The sequence below is a fragment of the Suncus etruscus genome, chromosome 17 (assembly GCF_024139225.1).
Source record: "Suncus etruscus isolate mSunEtr1 chromosome 17, mSunEtr1.pri.cur, whole genome shotgun sequence".
Classification (NCBI taxonomy): Eukaryota; Metazoa; Chordata; class Mammalia; order Eulipotyphla; family Soricidae; genus Suncus; species Suncus etruscus.
This window is the reverse complement of record NC_064864.1, coordinates 73,270,401-73,294,350: the sequence shown is the minus strand read 5'-3', so window position 1 is coordinate 73,294,350 and position 23,950 is coordinate 73,270,401. Positions and strand designations below refer to the sequence as shown.

Here is a 23,950-nt window from a genome sequence, read left to right as displayed (position 1 = left end):
ATGAAAGTTTTACACACACCAAGGTTTTGCTTCGTGCTTTATCAATTTTTAGGCAGTCCAAAGGTTAAAAAATTTATTTTAAATGGAAATATATTTACAATTTGTTTTATATGAACTAGCTTTAACTCTGCCTGTCTTCAATGTTTTGTTAACAGAATTCTCTGTAAATTTAAGCCTAAAGTGATACTATTATTAACAAAAATAGTGAACATCTACCAGTCTGTCCGATCTGCTATCAATCAAGGAAACTTGGGCAGTAAATCAGCTGACTAAAAGGCTGTCAAAAACAAGTGTCAAGGGACCGGAGAGATAGCATGGAAGTAGGGCATTTGCCTTGCATGCAGAAGGACAGTGGTTCGAATCCTGGCATCCCATATGGTCCCCTGAGCCTGCCAGGAGCGTAGAGGCAGGAGTAACCCCTGAGTGCTGCTGGGTGTGACCCAAAAACCAAACAAACAAAAAAACCAAGTGTCAAGTTACTCCCAACCTTTGATATAGACAATCTGATATAGACTGTATTGAACATGATGGTAAATATTACTGACTGTCATGTAAGTATCGCTGTATACTGACTACTGGATCAAACACAGCCTTGGAAATCACTAACTCATTTCATAGGCTAGAGAAATGGTTAGGTTCAAAAGTCACACAGAATTACTATTAAGGAGAACCTAAGTTCTTCCTGCTTCCGATTGTGTTGTGACTTCCATGACAGCTGACAGCTTAAGGTTTAAAAAGAAAAAGACCAATACCAGGCAGGGGTCCTAGCGCTGACTGATTACATGCTTCATATGTAGGAGGGAAGCATGAGACTTGTATTCTATCCCTGATACAGAAAGTAAAACAAAACCAACAATACCTATTTTTGTACCTCTCTCAGTTTTCTACATATTAGGGAAGAATGTAAATATCTGAAAAAATTAATGCTTTAGAAGAGTTAAATATTAATATTAAGCACAAGTTAAAGTAACTGGGGCTGGAGTGCTAGCCCAGTAGGTAGGGAACTTGACTTGCACGCGGTAGATTCCTGGTGTCCCATATGGTCCCAAGCCCATCAGGACTGATTCCTGAGCACTGAGCCAGGAGTGACCCCTGAGCACTGCCAGGTGTGGGCCCCCCAAAACAAACAACAACAAAAATAAACACGTTAAAAGTAACTCAGAGACTATAGTGAAAATGCAGAAAGGGCAGCAATGGACGGAGTCAGACACAATGCTTGCGTAACCTGGGGTGGGCTACAAAGGTAAACATCACCCAGTGTTCGGGCAATATCAGAGTAGTATGTGTTTTGTGTGGATTACCTCATCAAGTATCAGGTTATTTTTAATTTTTGTGTATTGTCTACAGTTTGATTGGCTGGGGGGGTGCTGGAGCCCACACCTGGCTTTTCAGGTGAGAGGCATGAGAGACATTTCCTCAACAGTAGAACCTTGTGTTCAGCATTATACTCTAGGCTCTACCAAACAGGGATCATTGCTAGCAGGGCTTTGGGACCCATATGGGCGCCAGGGATCAAACCTGGGCTGACCACTTGTAAGGCTAGTACCCACCCACTGTACTAACTCTCCAGCCCCACAAATGGACTCACATTTACATTCCCATTCAACAGTACTTCTCTATACAAATTACAAAATAGGATAGGATCTTCCTTTGATTATTCATGTTAATCACCAGATACACAATAGAGAAAAAAAATCTTATGGTATCTTAGAAACACAGTTTAAGTTATAAAAACAAAAGTTATATTCTATTAAATTTAAAACCAATTTCACTTGTTAATACTGGAAGGACTCAACACTACACGTTACTTTTTAGATTAAGAATTGAACAGTTGGGGGCCGGTGAGGTGGCACTAGAGGTAAGGTGTCTGCCTTGCAAGCGCTAGCCACGGAACGGACCGCGGTTCCATCCCTCGGCGTCCCATATGGTCCCCCCAAGCCAGGGGCGATTTCTGAGCTCTTAGCCAGGAGTAACCCCTGAGCATCAAACGGGTGTGGGTCCCCAAAAATAAAAAATACATAAAAAATAAGAAGGGGCCGGAGAGTTAGCATGGAGGCAAGGCTTTTGCCTTTCATGCAGAAGGTCACTGGTTTGAATCCCGGCATCCCATATGGTCTCCTGAGCCTGCCAGGAGTGATTTCCGAGCGTAGAGCCAGGAGAAACCCCTGAGAGCTGCCGGGTGTGGCCCAAAACCCAAACCCCTCCCCCCCCAAAAAAGAATGAAACAGTTGGGGCCGGAAAGAGAGCATGGAGATAGGGCAGTTGCCTTGCATGCAGAAGGGCGGTGGTCCGAATCCTGGCATCCCATATGGTTCTCCGAGCCTGCCAGGAGTGATTTCTGAGCATAGAGCCAGGAGTAACCCTGAGCGCTGCCAGGTGTGAACCAAAAACCAAAAAAAAATAAAAACCAATAACAATGAAACAGTTTGGGGCTAGAGGGGTAACACAGCGATGGGGCCTTGCACGCAGCTAACACAAGGCGGACCTGAGTTTGATCCCCGGCGTCCCATATGGTCCCATGAGTCGGAATGATTTCTGAGCGCATAGCCTGGAGTAACTCCAGAGCATCACAGGGTGTGGCCCAAAGATCAAAAAAAGAAAAACAAAGAAAGAAACAGACAAAGCTTGCCAAGGAGGGACCACGATAAAAAGCTATCTTTCTGAAAACATTTTAAAATAAAAGCAGTGCCTTTAAAATAACAAATAGTCCTTTCCTTTACAAAGAAATCGTTTCAAAGGGAACCTAGTAGGGTAAATCAGAAACTCTCATCAAGTGGCAAAGAGTTTGTGCCATATGGAGAACATCAGCAAGTTTCCTAGTAGGTTATTTATACTTCAAACACTTGAGTGATCATAAAGAGGTCAAAATCATCTATTCTTCTATGTTATCATTAACGATTTAAGCAGAACTGCCTTCAAAAGAGCAAGAATAGTGTCTCCTTTCGGAACGTGGCCGGTGCACACCGGAGCAGGCAAGGCCGCAGGAGGCGCCTGGCACAGGCTCAGCGCGGGCAGCGACGCGCTCAGCCCGGGTCACCCAGCGGCGGCTGTTCCCCGAGCCCGGTCCCAGAAGGGCGGCACGCCCCATGCCCCCATGCCCTGCTTCGTGGGCTCCGAGGCTCCCAGCCGATCTCCCCTCGGAGCCGCAGCCGGGCGCGGGGACCTTGACGGGTTCAAGGTGACGCTGACGGGGCCCCAGAACCTGCCAGATCGAAAGGCTCAAGGGGCGCGACGGGCCCGGTGTCCGTCCGCCGAGGGCGGGCTCGGGGCCGTGTGCGGGGTCGAGGCGCGGGCAGACGGGCGGCCCTTCTTGGAGCTCAACGCGGGGCCAGGGGCGAGCGAGGCCGAGGAACGGCCTTCCCTGCGGCCGCAGACTCGGGGCAGAGCCGCAGCTGGGCAGAGACGCTGCTGTCCCTTCCCTGCGGACAGGCTGCGGGCTTCCGAGCTCAGCGGCCGGACCCTGCGGCGCCCCAAGATGGCTCCCCGCGCCCGCGCCCCCAAGCCGCGCTGCGGGTCTCGCGTGGGAACGCCGCGGCGGGAGGCAGGCAGAAGCGGACACGGCGACTCGCCGCCCCCACCTGCCGCCCGCGGGGAGGAAGCAGGAAGGAAGCGGCCGAAGCCCCGAAGCCCCGCCGCCGCCGCCCGCACCCACCGGCATCATCGCTGCGCGGCTCCAAGGCGCCTCCGCCGCCGCCGCCCGACAGGCCGCTCGGGCCCGCGCCGCTCCCGCCGCCCTCACAGGCCGCGCGCCGGCCTCCGCGCTCCGGGCTCCGGCCGCGACGACGCGACGGCTGACGGCTGCGGGTGCCGGCTGCCTGCACGGCCCAGCCCGGCCCGAGCCTCGCTAGCGCCACCGCCGCCGCGCCGCGCTGCGCAGCGTCGCCTCCCGGCCCGGCCCGGCCCGGCCCGGACGCCCCCCGCTCCCGCCGCCCGCCGCCCGCCTCCCCGGCCCCGCAGCCCCTCCGATTGGGCCGGCGCGGCGCAGCGCGGGCCTACGGGGCGGCGATTGGTGGGTCCCGCCCCTCGCTCCGCCTCCACGGCCCCGACACCGCCGCCGATTGGCCCAGACTGTCGTTGGGGCGGGGTCTCGAGGGGCGGGGCTCACACGGCCCGCCCCCAGCCGCGCGCCCGGCCTTCGCCAGGTGCGAGCGCGCCCGTGAGCGTCCGCGTGCCTGACGGCGCGGGGGAGGGTCCGGACCTCGCCGCAGTTCGGCCGCGTCGTTCGGATTCCAGCTCCTAACCCTGGGAGATTTGGGGGCGCGGGGGGTGAGGAACTCCGGGCCTCACCGCAGTGGAGGAGCCGGGCGGGACGCAGCCCCAGCCTCTCTCTCCGACGGGGCCCTCGCTGTGGGTCTTGGTAGCTGCTTCCTCTAGAGCAGCGCCCTCGTGGGCATGAGAGCCGCATTGGGGTCATCTAGGTCACTTCCCTTATCCTAGCGTGGCCGTGCTACCCCGAGATCATGGTGCCCAGCCTGATCCAATGTATGAGGTGCCTGGCATGGAGCTGGGCACTCACATTCCCCGAGACCGGCTCTTGAACTGCGCTCTCAAGAGTCCCGAAGTGGTCCTCGCTGCCCCTTAGCCACCGTGCCCAGGCACACGCGCTGCCAGGCAGAGCCCACCGCAGGGCCACCGCTTTTCTGTTCTTTCTCCCACATGGCACTTGTACTGACCTCAGGTCAAACCCATGTTGACTGGCGTACAGCGGGCACATTAACCAGCGAGTCCACAGGGCCCCAGTCGGGGACACTTGGGCCTCCCTCATCCGGGAGCAGGGTTGGGAGGAAAGAGGCTGCCCTCAGTGTGCGAGTGAGTCCCTGCCCCACTTAGAGACCCAGCGCTGCTTCTAACTGTGCTTCCTGCTCCCGGTGCAGCCTTAGGCCACCTGTACCCTATCCTATGGTCTCAGTTTCCCCTTCACAGAGGTCTTCAGCTGATGCAGTAGGACTAAAGTGGTAGCGGGACCTACTCACCATGTGGCAAGTTCTGAAGAACGGTGCTGAGAAGTGCTTCCAGGCTCAGGGGCAGATAAGCCTATATCCCAGCGAAGGCATGACTTGGGCACTGGACACTACATTTGTCTGCAGAACCAAGGGGCCCAGCCCTTGCCTCTGCCACTCTGTAGGCACCTCCAAAGCCAGGCCCACACACACCCAACCTGCTGCTCCTCCTCATCTTCCTGTAACAGTCTCAAGCACCTCACAGGGGCAGAGGTCTGCATGATTGTCCTCCCTGAATCCCCCGCACACATAAACCAGCTACACACCCTGCAACCCTGCGAACCTCATCATCTAGATTAGTGCTCACAAGAGCCTCCCTCAGAAACCTTTGTTGCTGTCGGGATCCTGGGCATGTCAGGCATCATCTGATGGATGCTCAGTATTCAGAGAGGGCTGGAGCTTCCAGACGATGCTTCAGCAGCATGGAGAGGACCTGTGAGGACATGACAGTGCAACACCTGGGACAGATACTTGGGACAAACCAGATGGGTGCTGGTCCAGGACCATGTTGATCTTATCTGGTACTCTTTTTTTTTTTTTTTTTGGTGGTTTTTTGGGTCACACCCGGCAGTGCTCAGGGGTTCCTCCTGGCTCCATGCTCAGAAATTGCTCCTGGCAGGCACAGGGGACCCGGGATTCCAACCAATGACCTTCTGCATAATCGGCAAACGCCTTACCTCCATGCTATCTCTCCGGCCCCATGTGGTGCTCTCTGTTTTACAGTAAGCATTATCAAAATCTCTTTAAATGTGCTTGGAGAAAATCAATGCAGAGGCACTTGCAGAAAGGAGTTATTGAAGAAGCCCCTAAATCACCAAAAATCAAGGGCTCTTCGTAGAACAGATGCTGGAAGGAGTCCAACCAGAAATGAGAGCAAAATCAGCTTTATACTTGGTGCCATTGTTAATGCAAGAACAGCTTTGAAGGTAACAATCCCCCTTCAAACCCTCTGTCAGTGGGGTGCATTCCTTGCAGGTAACAAGTCAGCTTGGGGATTCATTAGTCACCAAAATCTGCACACTCAGGTTTCCATCCTCTGGCCAGGCCACTTCCAGGATACCTTGTGTCACCCACACTCATCAGGTCCCCAAGGCTCCAGCACATGTGGTGTTTGCAACTCAGCAGCCGTCAGGAGGGCTGCTGAGGTGTCCTGAGACAGGCTTTCTCATGATCAGAATCAGGTTATGGGGTTTCAGGAAGATGACAATGACAAAATGCCATTTACATCCTGTTATCTCAATTCAGGCTCACCAGGGCCACAGCATCCCTAATGCATTGACTCTCAGAACAAACGTGGCATGTGCTTTGCTTTTCACATGCTCAGCCTGCCAGTTTTTTGTTTTGTTTTGGGTCACACCTGGCGATGCTCGGGGGTTACTCCTGGCTCTGTGCTCAGAAATCGCTCCTGGCAGGCATGGGGAACCATATGGGATGCCGGGATTTGAAACACCATCCATCCTGGATCAGCTGCATGCAAGGCAAACACCCTACCGCTGTGCTGTTTCTCCAGCCTCATGCCTGCCAGTTTTTGTTTTGTTTTGGGCCACACCCAGTGGTACTCAAGCTTTGCACCTGGATCTACACTCAGAAATCACTCTGGCAGGCTCAGAGGACCATATGGGATGCCAGGTATCAAACCCTGGTCAGCCTTGGGCAAGGCAAACACCCTCCCCACTGTGCTATCACTCAGGCCCCATTCTTTTTTTTTTTTTTTCCTTTCTCAGTGCTCAGGGCAGTGGGTACTGCCAGGGACTGAGCAGATGTTGGGATTGAATTCCCTGGGTCTTCAGGCCCTAATGCTATTTTTGGCCTGTGACTCTGGACCCAGGTGAATCTGATTATTTACAGTGACATCGCTCAAACCTTTGGGCCTGCTCCAGTCTGTGAGAGCCACTGTCTAAGAGCCATGGGGACATAACAACAGATCTGTGCTTCCTGGGGTTCAGCTAGCACATCCCAGGATGGGATGCGGTCTGGTATCACACATGACCCAGAGATACACTCAGCTCTTCTACAGACAAACATGGGGAACGGGGTACACTCACAGCCAGACACACACAGACATAGAGTAAACTTGTACACACAGACACGGCCCCCCACAACAGCCCTGATACAGATGCACACATAACTGATACATGGGGACATACAGCCCTGATCCACAGTGCATCGTGACATATATACAACACACACGCACGCACACACACACACACATTCACATACACATGCACTTTTGCCTCCTCCAGGGTCTACCTAGGGCACGTCCTGGGCTTCCTGGGACCTTATCTAGTCATCCCTGCCTGCCAGGTCTCCCTCTTTGGGCCTTGTCGTCTTTCCTGCCTGTGCAACCCCACGTTTTGCTGAGGCACAGCCAGAAATCACTGACGGCACCAGATACTATACATCAGGATTATTGGACTGCGAGGATTGAACTTGCCCACACAGCAGTCAGTGCTGCACCAGGACTCTGGGGACTCCTCCTGTCTGGGCCATCCCTTCCCTCAATAATTTCTCCACTGCCGCCCCTGAAACCCCCAAGGGCCCCCCCCCCCCCCGCTCTCATTCCCTCAGGTGTTTCCCAGATCCACGCACCTGGGTCCTGGTCAGGCATGGGAAGCAGATGGCTTCCTGACTCCCCCACATTTGGGAAATTACGTAAAGTCAATTACAGGGAAGGGGTTGGGGTGCTGTAGGCAGAGGCATAAGACAGTGACAGTCCCAGGGATCCCCGAAAGGAGGTCTGCCTTGACAGCAAGGTCAGTCAGTCATGTGAAACAGCCTTGTCCAAGGCCTCGCAGCAGGCGGCCACCTATAATTTCCCCGAATCCTCAGGGGGTTGGATGATCCAGGCCCAGAGCATAGAAAAGGCAGGTCAGAGGGTTCCGACCATGCAGGCATGCATGCTCACCCCAGCCAGACTTTGCATCTGTGACAGAAAGAACTGATGGCAGTCTGCTTTGGAGGCATCAGGCTGGCATTTTATCTTGCCACCAGCTATCAGAAGAGATGCCACTGGGCACTCACTTGAGTCACAACCAGCCCCAGAGAGTCTGCAGAAATGGCCCAGATCCATTTGCCCAGGTCACAGAATTTGCATGTCATCCTTGCGCAGGGGCCATGCTAGTCTTCTCTGTATCTTTCCAATTTTAATATACATGCTGCCAAAGCAAGCACTTGCCCAGGTCACAGAAGGCATAGACACAGGCTGGGCCTCTGGCATAGGGATCTGTTTGTGGAGCCTGAGAAGATTCTGGAAATGCTCAGGAAATACCTGGCCGCACCCTCCTCTTGGTTCCAGGAGGGGAAATAGTCTCTTGGCTGCTGAGCAAGGACCCAGCCAGAGGACACTGGCGGGCCTGGCCCCCAGACCTGCTGGCCAGTGGTGGTGGATCCAGCTCGGCAAGAAGAGTAATTTACACACACGTTCTCACATCACATATATACTCACATATTGTACATATGTGCTCATACACTTATTTTCATACCACATAGTCACAGACTCATTCACATAGTCACAAATTCTCATGACATATTCACACATACTCATACATATTCACACATTGTATACGATTCACACATATGAATTCACATGTTCACACAGATGTACTCACACTTTACACACTTAACACGTACTCACAATCTCTCACAGACCTATTTACAGATATATTCACTTATGTAACTCATAGGTGTACTTAATATTCAGTCATATGTATACATATTCATACAACATACTACTCACATTCATATATTCATCTACTCACACATTCACACTCAGACCTGTAATCACACACGGACTCACATTCATAGACATACTCTCACATTCATATATGCCAACACATTTATCCTCAAACTTACACTCAACAATCTCATACACATAGACTGACACATATTCATACAATCACACCTGTAGTCACACACACATGTGCTCTCCCACATATGCAAATTTCATCACCTTACAAGGCATAGATGCCCACGGCACAAACAGAGCCACGACCCGTAGAGAGACACAGGCACCCACAGTGCAGAAGACCCATAGAAAGACCCACAGATAGACCTACAGATGCCCAGGACATAGACCCACAGTACAGATACCCATGCACAGACAGTTCCACAGATCTGCCTGTATGTGATTGATGCCATGACTGCCTCCTGCTGACATCTGGGGCCTCCTGGAGAACATACCAGCCAAGAAGAAGCATGAGCAGGTCAGAGCCTGGAAAGGACATTGAGGAGCGGAATGCAGAGTGTGTGGGAGCAGCCCAAGGCCTGACTTCCATCCCCAGCACTTCACACTGGAGGAGTTGAGAGAGCCCCAAACATCATCAGAGGGGCCAGAGTGATAGAGTTATAGCACTGCGGGAAAGGCATTGGTCTTGCACACAGCCAAACCAGGTTCAATCCTCTATATTCCTTATGATCCCTGAGCCTGCCGGAATGATCCCTGTGCACTGTAAGGTGTGGTCCAAAAGCCACACCCATTAATGAATCAAACATGAGATGGGCCCTGATAGTGGAGTTGGGGACAGCACAGCTAGGGGCTGGGCAAGATGGGGCCATTCAGTCCCCAACAGGGCATGGGTCTCCTGATCATCACTGGTGCAGGCCTGACGCCTCCCAAAGGTGACCCTTGTCATTGCAGCCTCCAACTCTGGTGTTGAACCACTGGTCTAGGTTACTGAGAATTGCTGTGTGGCCCACAGGCCTCCTGGACATCGCCCGGGGAACCCTTCCATATTCAGAGGATCCTCCCCTTCCTGAACCACAATCACCCTGTGGATCTTGGTAGTCCTCTGCCTTCCAAGACTTGCCTCTCCCTCAACATTTTGTTCTGTTTTGGTCCACACCTGGCAGTGCTCAGGGCTTACTCCTGGCTCTGCACTGAAGTATCATTCCTGGAGGGGCTCGGGGGAATTTATGGGCTGTTGGGGATCAAACCTGGGTCAGCCACATGCAAGACAAATGTCCCCTTTTTGGTGCTATGGCTCTGGCCCCAAGATGACAGAGTTGGAAGATACAGTCCGCAAACTGTAGTAGAACATCTCAAGAACTCAGAACTCATCTCTAAGCAAACCACCCAATGAAGGGAAGAGGTAGAGGAAGCAATACTACCTAGAGGGAGTCCAAGGCCAGGTAGTCTTTGGTCAGCAGGGGAGACCCAAGTTAACATCCTGACTCATGCAGACATGAGGGGCTGCATTTGCACATAGGAGGACTGGAGTTGATCCCAGATAACAGGGGGGCCCAGATCACAGAGCAGGATGTAGCCCCAGACCCAGAAGATGTAACCCCAAGGCAAATCCAGTCTGGTTGACCCTGGGCATCACACTGCCTGACTCCAGGCCTCCCTCTGCGCTGTCGAGGCTGGCCCGGGTCCCGCCCCCTGCTAGCCCCAATGCCAGCCTTGCTGCAGGATCTCCTGCCCACAGGAAGCCTGAGTTTGTACTTTCATGCTTCGAGTCAGCTAATGCTGACCCACAGATAACTGACCACTCCTCCACCCACCAGGCTGGAGCACAGAAGCTGGGTGCTGGGCACTGGGTATTGGGTGATGGGTAATGGATACTGGATGCTGAGTGCTAGGTGCTGAATGTTGGGTCCTTAATGCTGGATGCTGGGTAGTTGGTGTTGGATGCTAGGTTCTTCTGGGTGCTGGTGCTGGAGAAATGGAGTGCAGCAACCACCTTCTTCTCATTCTCTGAGCTGCGCTGTGTTCTGCTCGGGCCCCACCAGGGCACCCCATCTGCCCTCTGCAAGCTCAGAGGTCTGGGCCAGACCCGCTCCTCTCCCCTTAACAGTCTGTTCAGTGGACTCCTGGAGGACCCCACTGTGAGCCCAAGTGCACTGGTTTCCAGCCCTGTGATATACTCCTTCCCCAAAGGCCCTAAACTTCCTATTGAAATGTTAATATCACTTGGATAGTCAAACCCACCCACAACTGGGACTGCAATTTGGAGTGAAGAATATAAGGTGTGGCCTGGGGGGAAGAAGAGAGAAAAGCAGCAAGTGTGGAGAGCCACTGAAAGGGAAACAGAGGCAGATAGAACCAGAGGAAGAGCAGACCAGAAGCTGCTTGGAAAAGGCTTAGCATAGAAGCCATGTGAGAAAATGCACATGGTGGTTAGGGCCATGAAATAAAGCTGACTGACTCCTGAAACTTTAACTGCCTGTGAATTTATTTTACAGCTATTGGCCTTCTCCAGACCTGCCAGCAGAAAGGGGTAAAGGTGCTGTGCCGAGAAAGACCTCACCTCAACACTAGGACTTTAGACTTTACATTTTATATTAAAACAACACAGCCCTGGGGCCCGAGAGATAGCACAGTGGTAGGACGTTTGCCTTGCACACAGCTGATCCATGATGGATGATGCGACATACCATATGGTCCCCCAAGCCTGCCAGGAGTGATTTTTGAGCACAGAGCCAGAAGTAACCCCTGAGTACCACAAGGTGTGACCCCAAAAACAAAACCAAAAAAACACACAGCCCCATTTCAGCTGGTGCTCCCATTGAGCACTGGGTATTAGCTGCTTCCTTGCCCTCTCCCCCTGGTCTGTGCTTACTCTTAGCTCAGACATCCCCTTGGTCTGTCCCAGGGCACCATCTTGCTCCAGCCAGCCAGAGTCTTTGGGTGCCTGTCTCATGGGGTTCCCTTTTCTGCAGCATCTCCCACTGTCATCTGCCAGCTGGGCCGGCCAGGACAGACACGGGCCACTTGGAGCCCCTTTACTCATTGGAGACACTGCATTTGGGTCTGGATCCAGATCTGAGTCTTGGCCTGGTGCTGGGTGCAGGGCATCCCATTTGCTACCTTTTGCTCTCAGGAAAGGGGCAGCAGTGGGCCAAAGCCCGGCGGGACTCCTGGGGAGCGCCCCGAACCAGCCTGACCCTGTGCCCATATTCACAGCACAGGAGCTGACAAGCTGGTCAGAACCATGCTGATATGTCACTGTGTGGGACACGCCAGAAAGCTGCCTGCAACAGGATCAGGCCCCAGACCACCGAAGCCCAGTTGGGCCTTGGGGCTCAGTGTCTGTAGGACTCCCGCAAACTGAATGTCTGCTGAAGGGGCCAGAAGAGCACCGAGGCCACTGCTTCTGGTGCCTGAGGACCCTGGGCCACTCCTCGCACCTGCCACGTTCTCCTTACTGTCTCAGGACTGACATTTCCCAACCTTCCCCACCTGTGGCTATTAAGTCAGTCTGAGCCTCGTACTGGGCCCCCAATGGCAGGGCCCAGAGGACACCCCAAGGACACTTCATCTAGTAGAGGAATAGGAAGGTGATAAGTGGGGGGATAGATGGATAGATGGAAGAAGGAATGGATGATGTGTGAGTGGATGGGTGGTAAATGAATCACAAAGGCCAGTGAACCCTCTCTGCTTCCCTGTATGCCATGAGTTTCCCATACTCCAGGCCATAAATTCTCTGGTATGGTCTGTCCTGTTGGAGACAGACCAGAGAGCAAGAAAGATAGTGGGAAGACAGGGGAGAGACAGGCCAGAAGGGCAGCAGTTGAGGGTGTGAGGCCCCATTGGGTTCTTGCGGTTTTGGGGCCATTTTCCTGCCACAGTCAAAGGCCCAGACTGGGGTCATAAGCAGAAGGATCTTGTTTCTGGCCACCTTTCACAGCTGGATCATTGATTACTGGGGGCTCCCAGCAAGTCTTTTGGGCTCCTCAGGCCTGTAATGAGGAACCCTGGATCACCCCAGTGATGCTTAGGAAACTCAGGACTGTGCTCAAGGGTGTTCAGGGACCATGTGGTGCTGGGACCCACTGGGCTGCCTATCCTATATCTCCAACCCTGCAAAAAACAAGTTTTAGTTTTCTACTGCTTTTTTTAGTAACTCTATTTTCATTTAGTAATTTTGATTTTTGGGCTACATCCTGTAGTTTTCAGGGTTTATTCCTGACTCGGTACTCAGACATCTGACACTCCTGGAGGGGCTCAGGGGACCTTACGTGGGAAGCAGATGCAGTCGGTTACTTTTTTTTGTTGTTGTTGTTTTTGGGTCACACCCAGTAGTGCTCAGGGATTATTTCTGGCTCTACACTCAGAAATCGCTCCTGACAGGCTTGAGGGACCATATGGGATGCCGGGATTCAAAACACCGACCTTCTGCATGCAAGGCAAACGCCCTACCTCCATGCTATCTCTCCAGCCCCAGTCGGTTACTATTTTATTTTGTCTTATTTTATTTGGGGCCACACTGGGGGTACTCTGGGATCATTCTTTGGTGATGCTCTGGGGGCCGTATGGAATGCTGGGAATTGAATCAGGTTGGCCATGTGTTTTTATGTTTTGGTTTTTTGGTTTTTGGGCTACAACGGCGGCGCTCAGAGGTACTCCTGGCTCTGTGCTCAGAAATCACCCTTGGCAGGCTCAGGGAACCATATGGGATGCTGGGAATCAAATGCAGTCATCCTGGGTCAGTTGTGTGCAAGGCAAATGCCCTTTTATGTCCGATTGCCTGGCCCCAGTGGGTGACTTTAAATGTTTTTCCACAGGCGGTCCTGGCACTGCCCTGCCAGGCCCTGCCAAGAGAGATGAGAAATTTCCCTGCACCAACCTGTGCCCGAATGGCCATGGCTACAGGAGGGTGGAACAACAGGTCCCTCATGTGAGCAGGCCTGGCTGTGGTAATCTGGGAGCATGGCCCATCTACACATCACTAGAGTGCCAGACCTCAAACTGTTCTGGTCCCAGTTACAGGGTCATAGGCCATGTCTACAGAAAAAGGAGAGAGTGGTTTCTGGGTGCAGGGTGAGTAGAAATGGGGGGCCAACTGAAGGCGCAGGGCTGGTTTCAGGGTGGAAACGGCTGCATCAATTGTGGCCTTGTAGACATTAAGCACTGCTGCCAGTACTTGACTAGAAAATCTGGGTCCCAGAGTCACCAGGCGAGGGGCCACTCAAGTGCGTGGCATCTCTGCTATGGCCCGGTGTGGACCTTGGGCCTCACCCTCCTTGCTGCCCCCTTCTATAGGGCAAACAGCCCCCAGCCTGTATCCTCGTCCAGGAGAGGCTCAGCAGGGAGCTGCAGCCTCAAGAGCCAGGCTTGGCCCCAACATGCAGCTGTAAGAATCAAAGGAGAGAAGGTGGCAACACAGCTGAGGCCCAGCAGGGGCCTATGTACACTGCTGTCCCTGTAGGGTCCAAGGGGAGCCAGTCCCTCCTGCCCTATCCCAGCTCTGTGCTGGGGGACCTAATGGCAGTGAGTTGGCTGGGATGAGACTTTCGGGGTGTGGCAGGAACCGGTTCAGTGGGCAGCCCCAGGGCCTGGCCCGCCCCCCCCCCCAGGGTTTCCGCAGGTTAATCATTAATGGCACGTTTGGCCTTTGGTTGTGGGTCGGAATTTGGGATCTGTGCCCAGGACCAATGATCTCAGGCACAGTATTCTGTGTAAAATCACTTTAGCTGCCATTAACTAATAAGGAAGGGGCAAGGTGGGGGAGGCATTAGGTAGCACCAGTGCTGCTGGCTTCTGGTTACCCTGCAGGGTCACCTTTGGGGGGACTGTGAAGTAGCTTCCAGAAATGTCACTTTAAAATGGCTCCACAGGGCCAGAGTGAAAGTATGGTTAGAAGAGCACTGGTCTAGGTTGGATCCCTGGCATCCCACAGGGTCATCAGGAGTGATTCCTAAATGGAGGGCCAAGAGTCAGCCCTGGGAAAAATGGTCCCCAAAAATAAAACAAAACAAAAACAAGCAAAATGACTCCAAAGCTGTGCTTTGGGTGATGGTGGTGGAGGTGTTCAGAGCTCAGATCTGTGCCATCCTGGACAGGTCCTGGGATCTGGGGGGCTTGGTGCTTGTTGAGGGTCCTGTTTGGGATTCCTGAATGAGAAGATAATGGGCTGGGAGCAGGAAGGGGTTGTGAGGTGCAGGTCTGAGCTCCTGTGTACCCCACCTTGGAAGTCTGCAGGAAACCACAATCAGGTGCTCAAAGCCCAGGACCCTCCCTCCTTGTGCCTCATGGCTGACCTGGCTCCTTGACCCAATTGAAGGGCCCCCTATCTCTTTCAGGCTGGGAGGGTGCTGGGTTGTAGAAATGGGTCAGAGGGTCCCAGGTACCAGGGGTGCTGCCCCCTCCATCCTTTGCTGATCTCTCAGGGCTTAAGTGGGGCCATGTCTGGAGTCCGAAACCAAATGTGTCGGGGCCGGAGAGATAGCATGGAGGTAAGGCATTTGCCTTTCATGCAGGAGGTCATCGGTTCGAATCCCGGTGCCCATATGGTCCCCTGTGCCTGCCAGGAGCAATTTCTGAGCCTGGAGCCAGGAATAACCCCTGAGCACTGCCGGGTGTGACCCAAAAACCACACACACAAAAAAAACAAAAACAAAAACCAAATGTGGGCCCTTACACCTCCTGGGGAGTTCCCCCACCATGGAGCTGCATCCCCACACTGCTGCCCCCACACCGAAGATGTTCACCCCATGGTTCAGCCTCAGAATGCTCCCCACCCTTCCCTACTCTGTTCCCACAGGCCAGGCACCCCAAGCCTGCCAAGGGGACCCAACTAAGCCTTGGATGCTGTCAGCAGGGGTGGGCTGGACTGGGTCCCCCCTGTGGTCCTGAGTCTCAGCTTCTCTCCTGTGATCCCTCCTGGCTGGGGAAGGCTGGTGGGCAGCTGAATGGGCACTCCATGCTTGGGGCAGGTTGTATGTTGGTTTCCCTGCCTCACCCCCATCAGCCTGGAGGTGTGTGTGTGTGTGTGTGTGTGTGTGTGTGTGTGTGTGTTTGTGTGTGTGTGTGTGTGTGTGTGTAGCTAAGTTACAACTCAGGGGCACTAAGGCAGGAGCTAGGACGTGTGTGTGTGTGTGTGTGTGTGTGTGTGTGTATGTGTATGTGTGTTGCAGTGGGTGCTGGTGCTGTGGGGGTAGCTGGGTCGCAACTCAAGGGCACTCAGGCTGGTGCCTCTCCCTGGGTTGATCAGAGGTATCTGCCAGTCTCTGTGGTCTCACAGGCGCACTGACACTCCCAAAACCAATCCCAGAAGAGTAACCCGGCCTGTCGGAAGAGCATCCCAGGACTGAACCACCCTCATCTTCCTCTCACCTTCAGAACCTCATTCCAGGCCCAAAGGAGCTACAGGTGGGGTGGGGGTGAGGGAGGGCACTGGCAGCTGTGTGGGAGAGGAGGAGGTGATGGGAGAAGGGGACATGATATCTTTAAATGTTTGGGGCATGTCCCACTTTCCCAAGCCTGGCTGCTCTACGTGGGTGCCTGGTGTCTGCAGGTTAGGTGGCTGGAGCAGAATGAGGGGGCAACTATCACCCCTGGGGCCATGTGGCCAAGCTGGTTAGGTTGCTGCTCCTTCAGACAGTAACTGGGCCTAGAGGCAGTGTGTGGACAGGAGCTGGCAAGGGCCAAGCCCAGGCCTGTGTGATGGATACTTCGAGGTTGCCACCGAGATGACTGGCTCTGCCCCAGCCCCAGGTGCTTGTCCTTGAAGGCTTCAGTGAGGTGACATATTGGAGCCTGGCAGATGGGGGCAAGAGTTGGGGTGCCTACTCAGCCCTTCTCCCTGCCTGTTAGTAGGGGTGTCAGGGCGTGTCCCAAGGCAGACCCTGCATTGCTCAATTGCTTAGAACCTCAGCTGCAACCAGAGATGGGCAGGGCTGCCAGTGGGTAAGGTTCACCAGCCTTGAGCCCAGACCTGGCAAAGGGGGCCACACTTTGCTGCCCACTGATCTCTGCGTAGCTGCTTCAGAGTTGGGGTGGGAGCTGACAGTGTCACAGACAGGACAGAAATCCCAGTGTCCTTTGCCTGGGTCCTGACCCTGAGCCCCGACACTGTCCTCAGCATTTCCTGTGCTTTGGAACCTGCTCGGAGCTGCTTCCATCTGTTGGCATCCTAGACTCTTCCCTGGGTGATGGGGGTGAACTCCATCACCATGAGGGTCACACCTATGTGTCAGCAGACTTGACTGAGTCACCCAGATGTGGGAGTTATGGAGCCTAGGACACCCTTGGGTGTCAGCCCCACGGCCTCTTGGGGCTGCTTGCAGGATGCTCCCACTCCTTCCGGTCCCCGTTGCTTCTGAGCAGCTGAAATGGCCTGGCAGAGATGCCCACCACGGGCGCCTTGCCCACCCTGGGGCAAAGCCTGTGCTCCTCGACTCTGACATAGATTTCTCTTAACCCCACCCAGGTGTCACCCCCTTCCAGGACTAAATGCTAATTTTACATGATAGTCAGACCTGCCCACTTCTGGGAGGGGTCTGTGGTTGCTAAGAAAGGGTTGCCTGGGAGGTGTAAACGGTCAGGAGGTGGAAGCAAGAAGCGGCTGGAGGAGTGGGCAGCATGGAGGGATAAGAAACAGGTTTAAGTTTAGGGCGGAGTATGGAGCCTGCTTAAAAAGTTTAAGCTTAGAAGCCACACATTGTGGCTGGGACCTTAATAAAGCTTCATGTCTCCTAAACGTGACTGGCTTTGAATCTTTTTCTCACCACTACCCTGAATCCTGAGACCCGCCTGCTGGAAGGGGTTTCAGGAGACTGGCTCCGGGCTGGCAGAGAAAGGCCTCATCCCTCCATCCATCACCATCCACAACCATCCAGGTCTCTATACTATGTAATTCTACACCCAGGAACCCCCATGTACTGCCCACCATGCGTGTCCTGCTCATGCCCAACCCCTAGTGGCTCCAGGGTGTCCTGGCCTTCTGCAGCTCTCCTAGAGTTGAGGGCAAGTTTCCTGGAGGTGCAGATCCTGCTTGGTTACTCCCTGATTGGAGTGGTCAGGCTGGGCTCTGCAAAGGGGGCACCTGCAGCCCCACCCCCTTCATCCAGCATCCAAGTCAGCCTATGTCTGTTCAGTTGAGACCACTCAGCAGGAAGGAAGACCATTAGACCTGGCCAGTTAGTGACACTGCAGACTCCAGTCCAGGGGGTGAGGGACAGGGCCCACCCCTCTGGGAACCCAGGTGACAGACATGGCCCAGGCTGCCTGCCAGGGCAGGTGCCAATACACAAGCCCACCCCAGCTGGTCCTTCCAGAGTTCTGGAGTCAGGGAGGTGGTGGGGGCAAGTCAGACACTGTGGGTGCACCTAAGCTTCAGACAGCTGGTGACTGGGGGACATGGTCAGGTGGGGGGAAGGAGGGGGAACACAGGGATAGCAGGGGTACAACTGTAGTGATGGTTTCCTTCTCCCATGGGTTGATTCTAGTCTGGGAGGTTCAAGCACTCGCCCCACTGGGTGGACAGCTGGCCTATGACTCACTCTAACCCCACTGTCCCTTTTGTGGGACACATGGTGGTGGCTCTGGACACTGGCAGGTGCATCCTGATCCCCAGCCCAGGGGTCACTGTGGACTGTGCTAAAGCTCATTCCATTCATGCTGGGCCTGCTGGTGTATACCCAGGTCAGCGGGGAGGGCTGAGCTGGGCTTACCGTATTTTCTGGTGTATAAGATGACCCCCTAATTTTACAGTTAAAACATAGGTTCAAAGGTTATACTGTATTATGTAATACACTTCCTCTGACTCTGGCCAATTTGAGCAGGCTTTTTACAGTGTAGATTTGGGTACAGAACATTGTATAATTTGCATGCATAAAAAGCCTGCTTGGATTGGCTGAGTTAGAAAGGCGGTCTGAGCAGCCTTGCAGTGACTGGTGCAGGATCAAGTTAGAAAATTCGTTTCGTGGCAATATCCAGACGATTTTCATTTAGTGGCATATCGAAAAGTTCTTCGGGATATACTCGGTGTATAAGACGACCCCTACTTTCTTTTTTTTTTAATTTTTTGGCCACACCCAGTACCGCTCAGGGGTTACTCCTGGCTCTACACTCAGAAATCGCTCCTGGCAGGCTCGGGAACCATATGGGATGTTGGAATTCGAACCACCATCATTCTGCATGCAAGGCAAACGCCTTGCCTCCATGCTATCTCTCCAGCCCCAGACCCCCCTCCTGATTTTCAGTTGACTTTTTTCATACACCGGAAAATAAGTACGTCCAATTCTGGGTCCAGGCTGACCTGGGCCCTGGTTTTAGCCTTAAAAGGCAACAGGCACAGCCTGAGGCGAGAGAGGGGCAGAGGACCTGAAAGTAGGTCCCGGGTTCTGGGGATCCAAGGTGCTTTCCCTCCCAGGTACCGGGGATTCTTCCAAGAAACTGTCATTCAGGTTCTAGAAACGTGGGCATAGCATGGTGAGCCGGGGTCTCTGGGAGGGAGGGGGCACTAGCAGAACACACAGAATATATTTAGGAATGACCTTGTGGGGTATTCCAGGAGTGCCTCAATCTAGGTCACTTACACTGGGGCCCCCAGAGCAAGCTGCACTTCCAGGGCATTGCTGACAGAGGGAGCCACCGCAACAGTCCCTGCACAGGACTAATCTGGACTGTGACATCACCAGCAGATTTCTAGGCCCTGAGGCACATGGCCCCTGCCCACTCTCCCACCCCAGCTCCTAGCTCCACCCTAGTAAACTGCTTTCTACTCAGCCAGAGAACATGAAACCTGTCCTGGAATTGACAGGGTTTTTTTTTTTTTGGTTTTTGGGCCTCACCCGGTGACACTCAGGAGTTACTCCTGGCTAAGCACTCAGAAATCGCTCATAGTTTGGGGGACCTTATGGACGCAGGGGAATCCAAGTACGGTCCATCCTAGGTTAGTGGTCCATCCTAGGTTAGTGCGTGCAAGACAGTCGCCCTACTGATTGCACCACCATTCTGTCCCGACAGGTTTTAAAACGCCCCACTACTGTGCTATCTCTCCAGGCCCCCACTTCTGAAACTTTTATCTATTTATTTTTTTTGGTTTTGGGGTCACATGCATCAGCGCTCAGGGGTTATTACTGACTCTGCACCCAGAAATCAACCCTGGCAGGCTCAGGGGACCATATGGGATGCCAGGATTCGAATCACCATCCAAATGCCCTACCATTGTGCTATCTCTCTGGCCCCGAATTCTGACACATTTATATTATGTAGTACATCATCTAGATTACTAAGTAAACATAGTTTTTGGTGTTTATTTTTTGGTTGTTTTGGGTCACACCGGTGGCACTCAGTGTCACTCAGAAATTGCTCCTGGCAGGTTTGGGGGACCATATGGGATGGTGGAAATCAAACCCGGGCCAGCCACATGCAAGGCAAATGCCCTACCGCTGTGCTATCACTTCAGCCCCAAGTAAACATATTTTGATATATTTTATGGGAATGCAACCAAACTCTTCCATCTACTCAATTTCTCTTTTGTAAAATATTTTCTGGACCAGATTTCATGGTTTGCCATGTTAATGACTGGTTTACATGCAAGATCCCAATACCATGCCCTTACCAGTATACCTGCCTCCCCCCAGTACTTCATTGCTCGCCGCTAACCCCTCAACTTCTTTGTGTGGGTCAGGTCTCTTGATATGTTGCTTTTGGTCCCAGATAGGAGCACACAGCACAGAGTAATCTCAGCTTCAGGCCTTGCTCAGGTGCCTCGAGCAATCTCTTATCTGCCTCTTCTGGGACTACTGCTGGCAGTGCTAAGAGCTCATTCCTGGCTGGGTTCAGGAGTGATTTAAGCAGTGGGATGGAGCTGTGGGCCAGCCACCCGTGGCCATTCCTCCAAAGCATCCACAGCCCAGACACTGCATCTCTCTGTTGCTTCTTCCAGTGCTCACAGGGGCATTGAGGTAAATAAAGTGCTGTCTCCAGAAACACTTTTCTCTGTACCCAGGCCTAAGCCTGTGTCCAACCCAGCTCTTGCTCCTCAGGTGCCCTGTGGGTGGGGCGAGCTGTGGGCCCTGTCATCGAGCAGGTGGCACACAGAGCAGCCAATGGGCAGCCATTGGCCACTGAGCCAGGCAGGAGCCCAGAGCTCTACAACGCACAGTACAGTACCCTGAACACCAGAAATGACACCCCGAGCACTGAGCCAGGAGCAGCCGCACGAACCAGCTGGGTGTCCCCCAACCCAAATCAAGAGCCAAGGAAGGTTGTATGGGCACCTCTGACAGGACATTTATTTGTGCCCGGATGAACAGAGCCCCCCCTACCCCATGTCCAGTGGCCGTCCAGGGCCCCCCACAAAAGCACTGTCGTCACATTGGTCTGTGGCACTCCAGGACAGCCGGTCAGGGTCAGTGGTGGCCATGGGCAGGTGCTGGGCTTGAGCCTTTCCAGGACAGAAAGAAATAATGTTGAGCATTGGGGGTGCAAGCAGGCAGCAGACACACCCGGGGTTCACACCTGGCTAAATCCCCATGGGGAATGGGCTGGCAGCACCTTGCTTTCATTCCCCCTCAAAAGGTGAAACTCTTACCTTTCAGAGCTTTGCTTTTTTTATCTGGAAGGAAAGAAAAATGGAAAAATTGGTCACCACAACACCAGACGGAAAGCCTGTAGGTGAGTCGTCCAGGAGGGACTGGCAGGCACTGTGGGACAGTCCCAGCTCGTCCTTCCAGGACTCCTTCCACCTCATTTGCTCCAGACCCCTCCCTGGATTATCAAAGTCGATGCCGAGGTTGGGGCCCTGTTCTGAGAAGAACCAGGTGAACCAGACTGCTGCCTGGACCCACTCTCAAGGACCTGCAAAACAACAGGAAGCAGAAAAACACCCCAATGCCTTGGCCAAGGATATCCCACCATCTTGCCAGGCCTGTTACTGGGCAAACAACTGCCCTGTAATTCGACCGCATGTGTCATGGCTGGTCATGGGCTGGTCACGGGCTCCGCAGGGAACCCCAGGGGAGCAGGAACTATAGCTCTCCACAACGTGTAGTCCACTTGAGAATAATTTATTTCCCTTTTGATATTTAAGAAACGAGCCAAGGGAGACCCAAAAGCAGAGCCATGAACCAGGCGCAGTCCTGGAGACAAAAACAAATCCAAACACGTAGGGACTGTCTTCCATGCTGCCCGGCCCCCCCCCCCCACCCCGTTCCTCCCCGCACTGCCCTCACCTGCACGTCGGATCTTGTAGATGATGAAGCTCATGAGCCCCATGCCCATCACGATCTCCTGGTAGACCTGCGTGTAGTAGGGCCGCAGGGGCACCCACACGTTCCTCATCAGGCTCTGAAGCATCTGGAAGACATGGGCTGACCTCAGGGCCTGCAGCTCACCACTGGGCCCTCGGGGCTCCCGCAGCAGCAAGGCCAGGGTCTCACCACTGACCCCTGCACCCCCAGAGCAGACAGCAGGGAAACAACCCCACAATTCCCGCAGGCCAGGCGGGGCGGCAGGTTTTCCGGGACCCTGTGCAGTCTGCTGCGGGACACAAGTGAGATATGCGGTGAGGCCACTGCCCAGAGGTGGATGCCCCAACTATACAAAATGGCGCTTTTTTTTGGGGGGGGGGTGTCACACCCAGCGGTGCTCGGGTACCTCCTGGATGAGCTTAGGGGAAGATATGGGATGCCAGGGATCGAACCTGGGTCAGTTGGGTGCTATAATACCCAACTATCAACCCCAAACAAAAAGTGTTCCCCTGACTTCCTCTTTCCCTGGAAACTTTTTCTTTTGAATTACTAGATCTCCCTCCTCCTGGTTTTGGGAGTTTGAATAAAGAGAGGAGTCTGACTTTGGGCTCGGCAGAGAGAAAGCACATGGGAGAGAGGCCAAGAAATAAAAGCAGGCTACCTCCAATGAATATCTTTTCTTACTGCTTGGTATTATTTCCCCACAGCTACCCAGCCTCATCAGTTCTGCTTCATCAGACCTGTCCATCTCACGAGTTAGAAACATGGTGCCTGAGGCAATCTCACCCAATTCGTGAATTTTTTTTTTTATTTTACAGGGTGCAAAGCAAATGTCCTCCAAGCTGTACTATCTCTCTGGCCCCAACAATAAAAATGCTTAATTAATTATTGACTTCGGCTGGGAAATGACATAACCTTCTGAACTTATAGAGTTAATACTGATCTCACGGTAAAGCTTCTGATTCCATGTAGGGTTCACGAGTCTCCAAAACCAGAGACGCTCGTTTCCACTCAATGCGTTTGAGTACTCAATGGGCAGCTCTGCACTGGCCCTAATGGTCACTCAGTCCACTTTCAGAAACCACCTTCTGTGGTTTGGTTTTGTGGCCACACCTGGCAGTGCCAGTGTAGTCCTGGGTCTGTACTCAGGGATCACTCCTGACAGTGCTGGGGGAAACCTTAATATTAGGGCCCCTGAACTAGCCCCTGCCACACAGTGTGGGTCTGTTGCCGCACCAAGGTGGGCGATGGCACTGTGAGGCGCTGAGAAACTGAGTCAGAACACTGCCCGGTGCAAACCAAGTCGGATGACACTGAGAGCAGTGGAGCAGGGCGTGCTCCAGACCCGTGCCAGGCCACGCACTCTCTCCCATCGAGCACAGGATGGAGGCTGCCTGTCTGAGGTTCAAACAAAGGACAGGTCGCGAAGGAGATGCGCGGTCTGCTCGCCCAGCAGCCAAAGGGCAGAGACAACCCTGGTGCGACGCCTGTGTCCCCCCTGCACCCGAGAGGGCTTGGAGCAGCCTGCCTTGACACTGGGCAGACACTGGGCAGAGCTGGCCCTGCAAACACAAGTCCCCAGCTCCTGCCTTCGCAGCTTTAGGGCGAGGAGCCAGTGAGGGCGCGAGGCGGGAGCCGGGGGAGTTATCGATAAAGGGGCCTCGGCTGGGTTAGGCGTCAGGCAGGGGCCCGGGCCCCGCGTCCAGGCCCTCCAGGTCGCGTCCCAGCCGGGCCCGCACCCGGGGCAAGCGGTGAGCCTCTGCGGCTCCGGGCGCTGCCAGGGACCCCTCCAAGGTCAGCCCGAGCCGGGGGCTTCCTCCCGCGGGGCCCCGGCCCGGAGCCCGGCCGCCAGCGCCCTGCGATCCCGGGGAGCCCCGAGCGAGCGGCTGGGCCGGCCCCGCACTCACCGCGGCGGCGGACTCGGCCCCAACAGCTGCCGCAGGCCCTGCGCGTCCCGCCGACGGCCGGGAAAGGTCACCGAGTGCGCAGGCGTCGCGCGCGGCACGCCGGGAAAGCGGAAGGAGCGGCGC

General features: G+C 54.0%; 2 protein-coding genes and 1 non-coding gene across 4 annotated transcripts in view; all 3 read right to left on the bottom strand.

Annotated features, from left to right (window-relative positions):
* PPP1R13B (protein phosphatase 1 regulatory subunit 13B) overlaps positions 1 to 3,743 on the bottom strand; it is a 103,371-nt gene extending 99,628 nt beyond the window's left edge. The window contains exon 1 of the mRNA XM_049790328.1: positions 3,653 to 3,743. Within this exon, the coding sequence (XP_049646285.1) occupies positions 3,653 to 3,661 (9 nt within the window). The 5' untranslated portion in view covers positions 3,662 to 3,743. The remainder of the gene's footprint in view (positions 1 to 3,652) is intronic.
* Positions 3,744 to 8,063: 4,320 nt separating this feature from the next.
* On the bottom strand, positions 8,064 to 8,171 carry LOC125995427 (U6 spliceosomal RNA). Its single transcript, XR_007490960.1, has one exon. It is a non-coding gene; the product is annotated as a U6 spliceosomal RNA (small nuclear RNA).
* Positions 8,172 to 20,994: 12,823 nt separating this feature from the next.
* The window catches only part of ATP5MJ (ATP synthase membrane subunit j), a 425,762-nt gene continuing 422,806 nt past the window's right edge, over positions 20,995 to 23,950 (bottom strand). Inside the window, exons 2-5 of one of the 2 annotated variants that reach the window (XM_049790373.1) lie at positions 23,828 to 23,847; positions 21,903 to 22,026; positions 21,263 to 21,286; positions 20,995 to 21,115 (exon numbers count right to left, since the gene is read on the bottom strand). In XM_049790373.1, the coding sequence (XP_049646330.1) occupies positions 21,081 to 21,115; positions 21,263 to 21,286; positions 21,903 to 22,026 (183 nt within the window). In that variant the 5' untranslated portion in view covers positions 23,828 to 23,847 and the 3' untranslated portion in view covers positions 20,995 to 21,080. Of the gene's footprint in view, positions 21,116 to 21,262; positions 21,287 to 21,902; positions 22,027 to 23,827; positions 23,914 to 23,950 lie in introns of those variants that run through there. The other variant, XM_049790372.1, reaches the window with a different exon arrangement.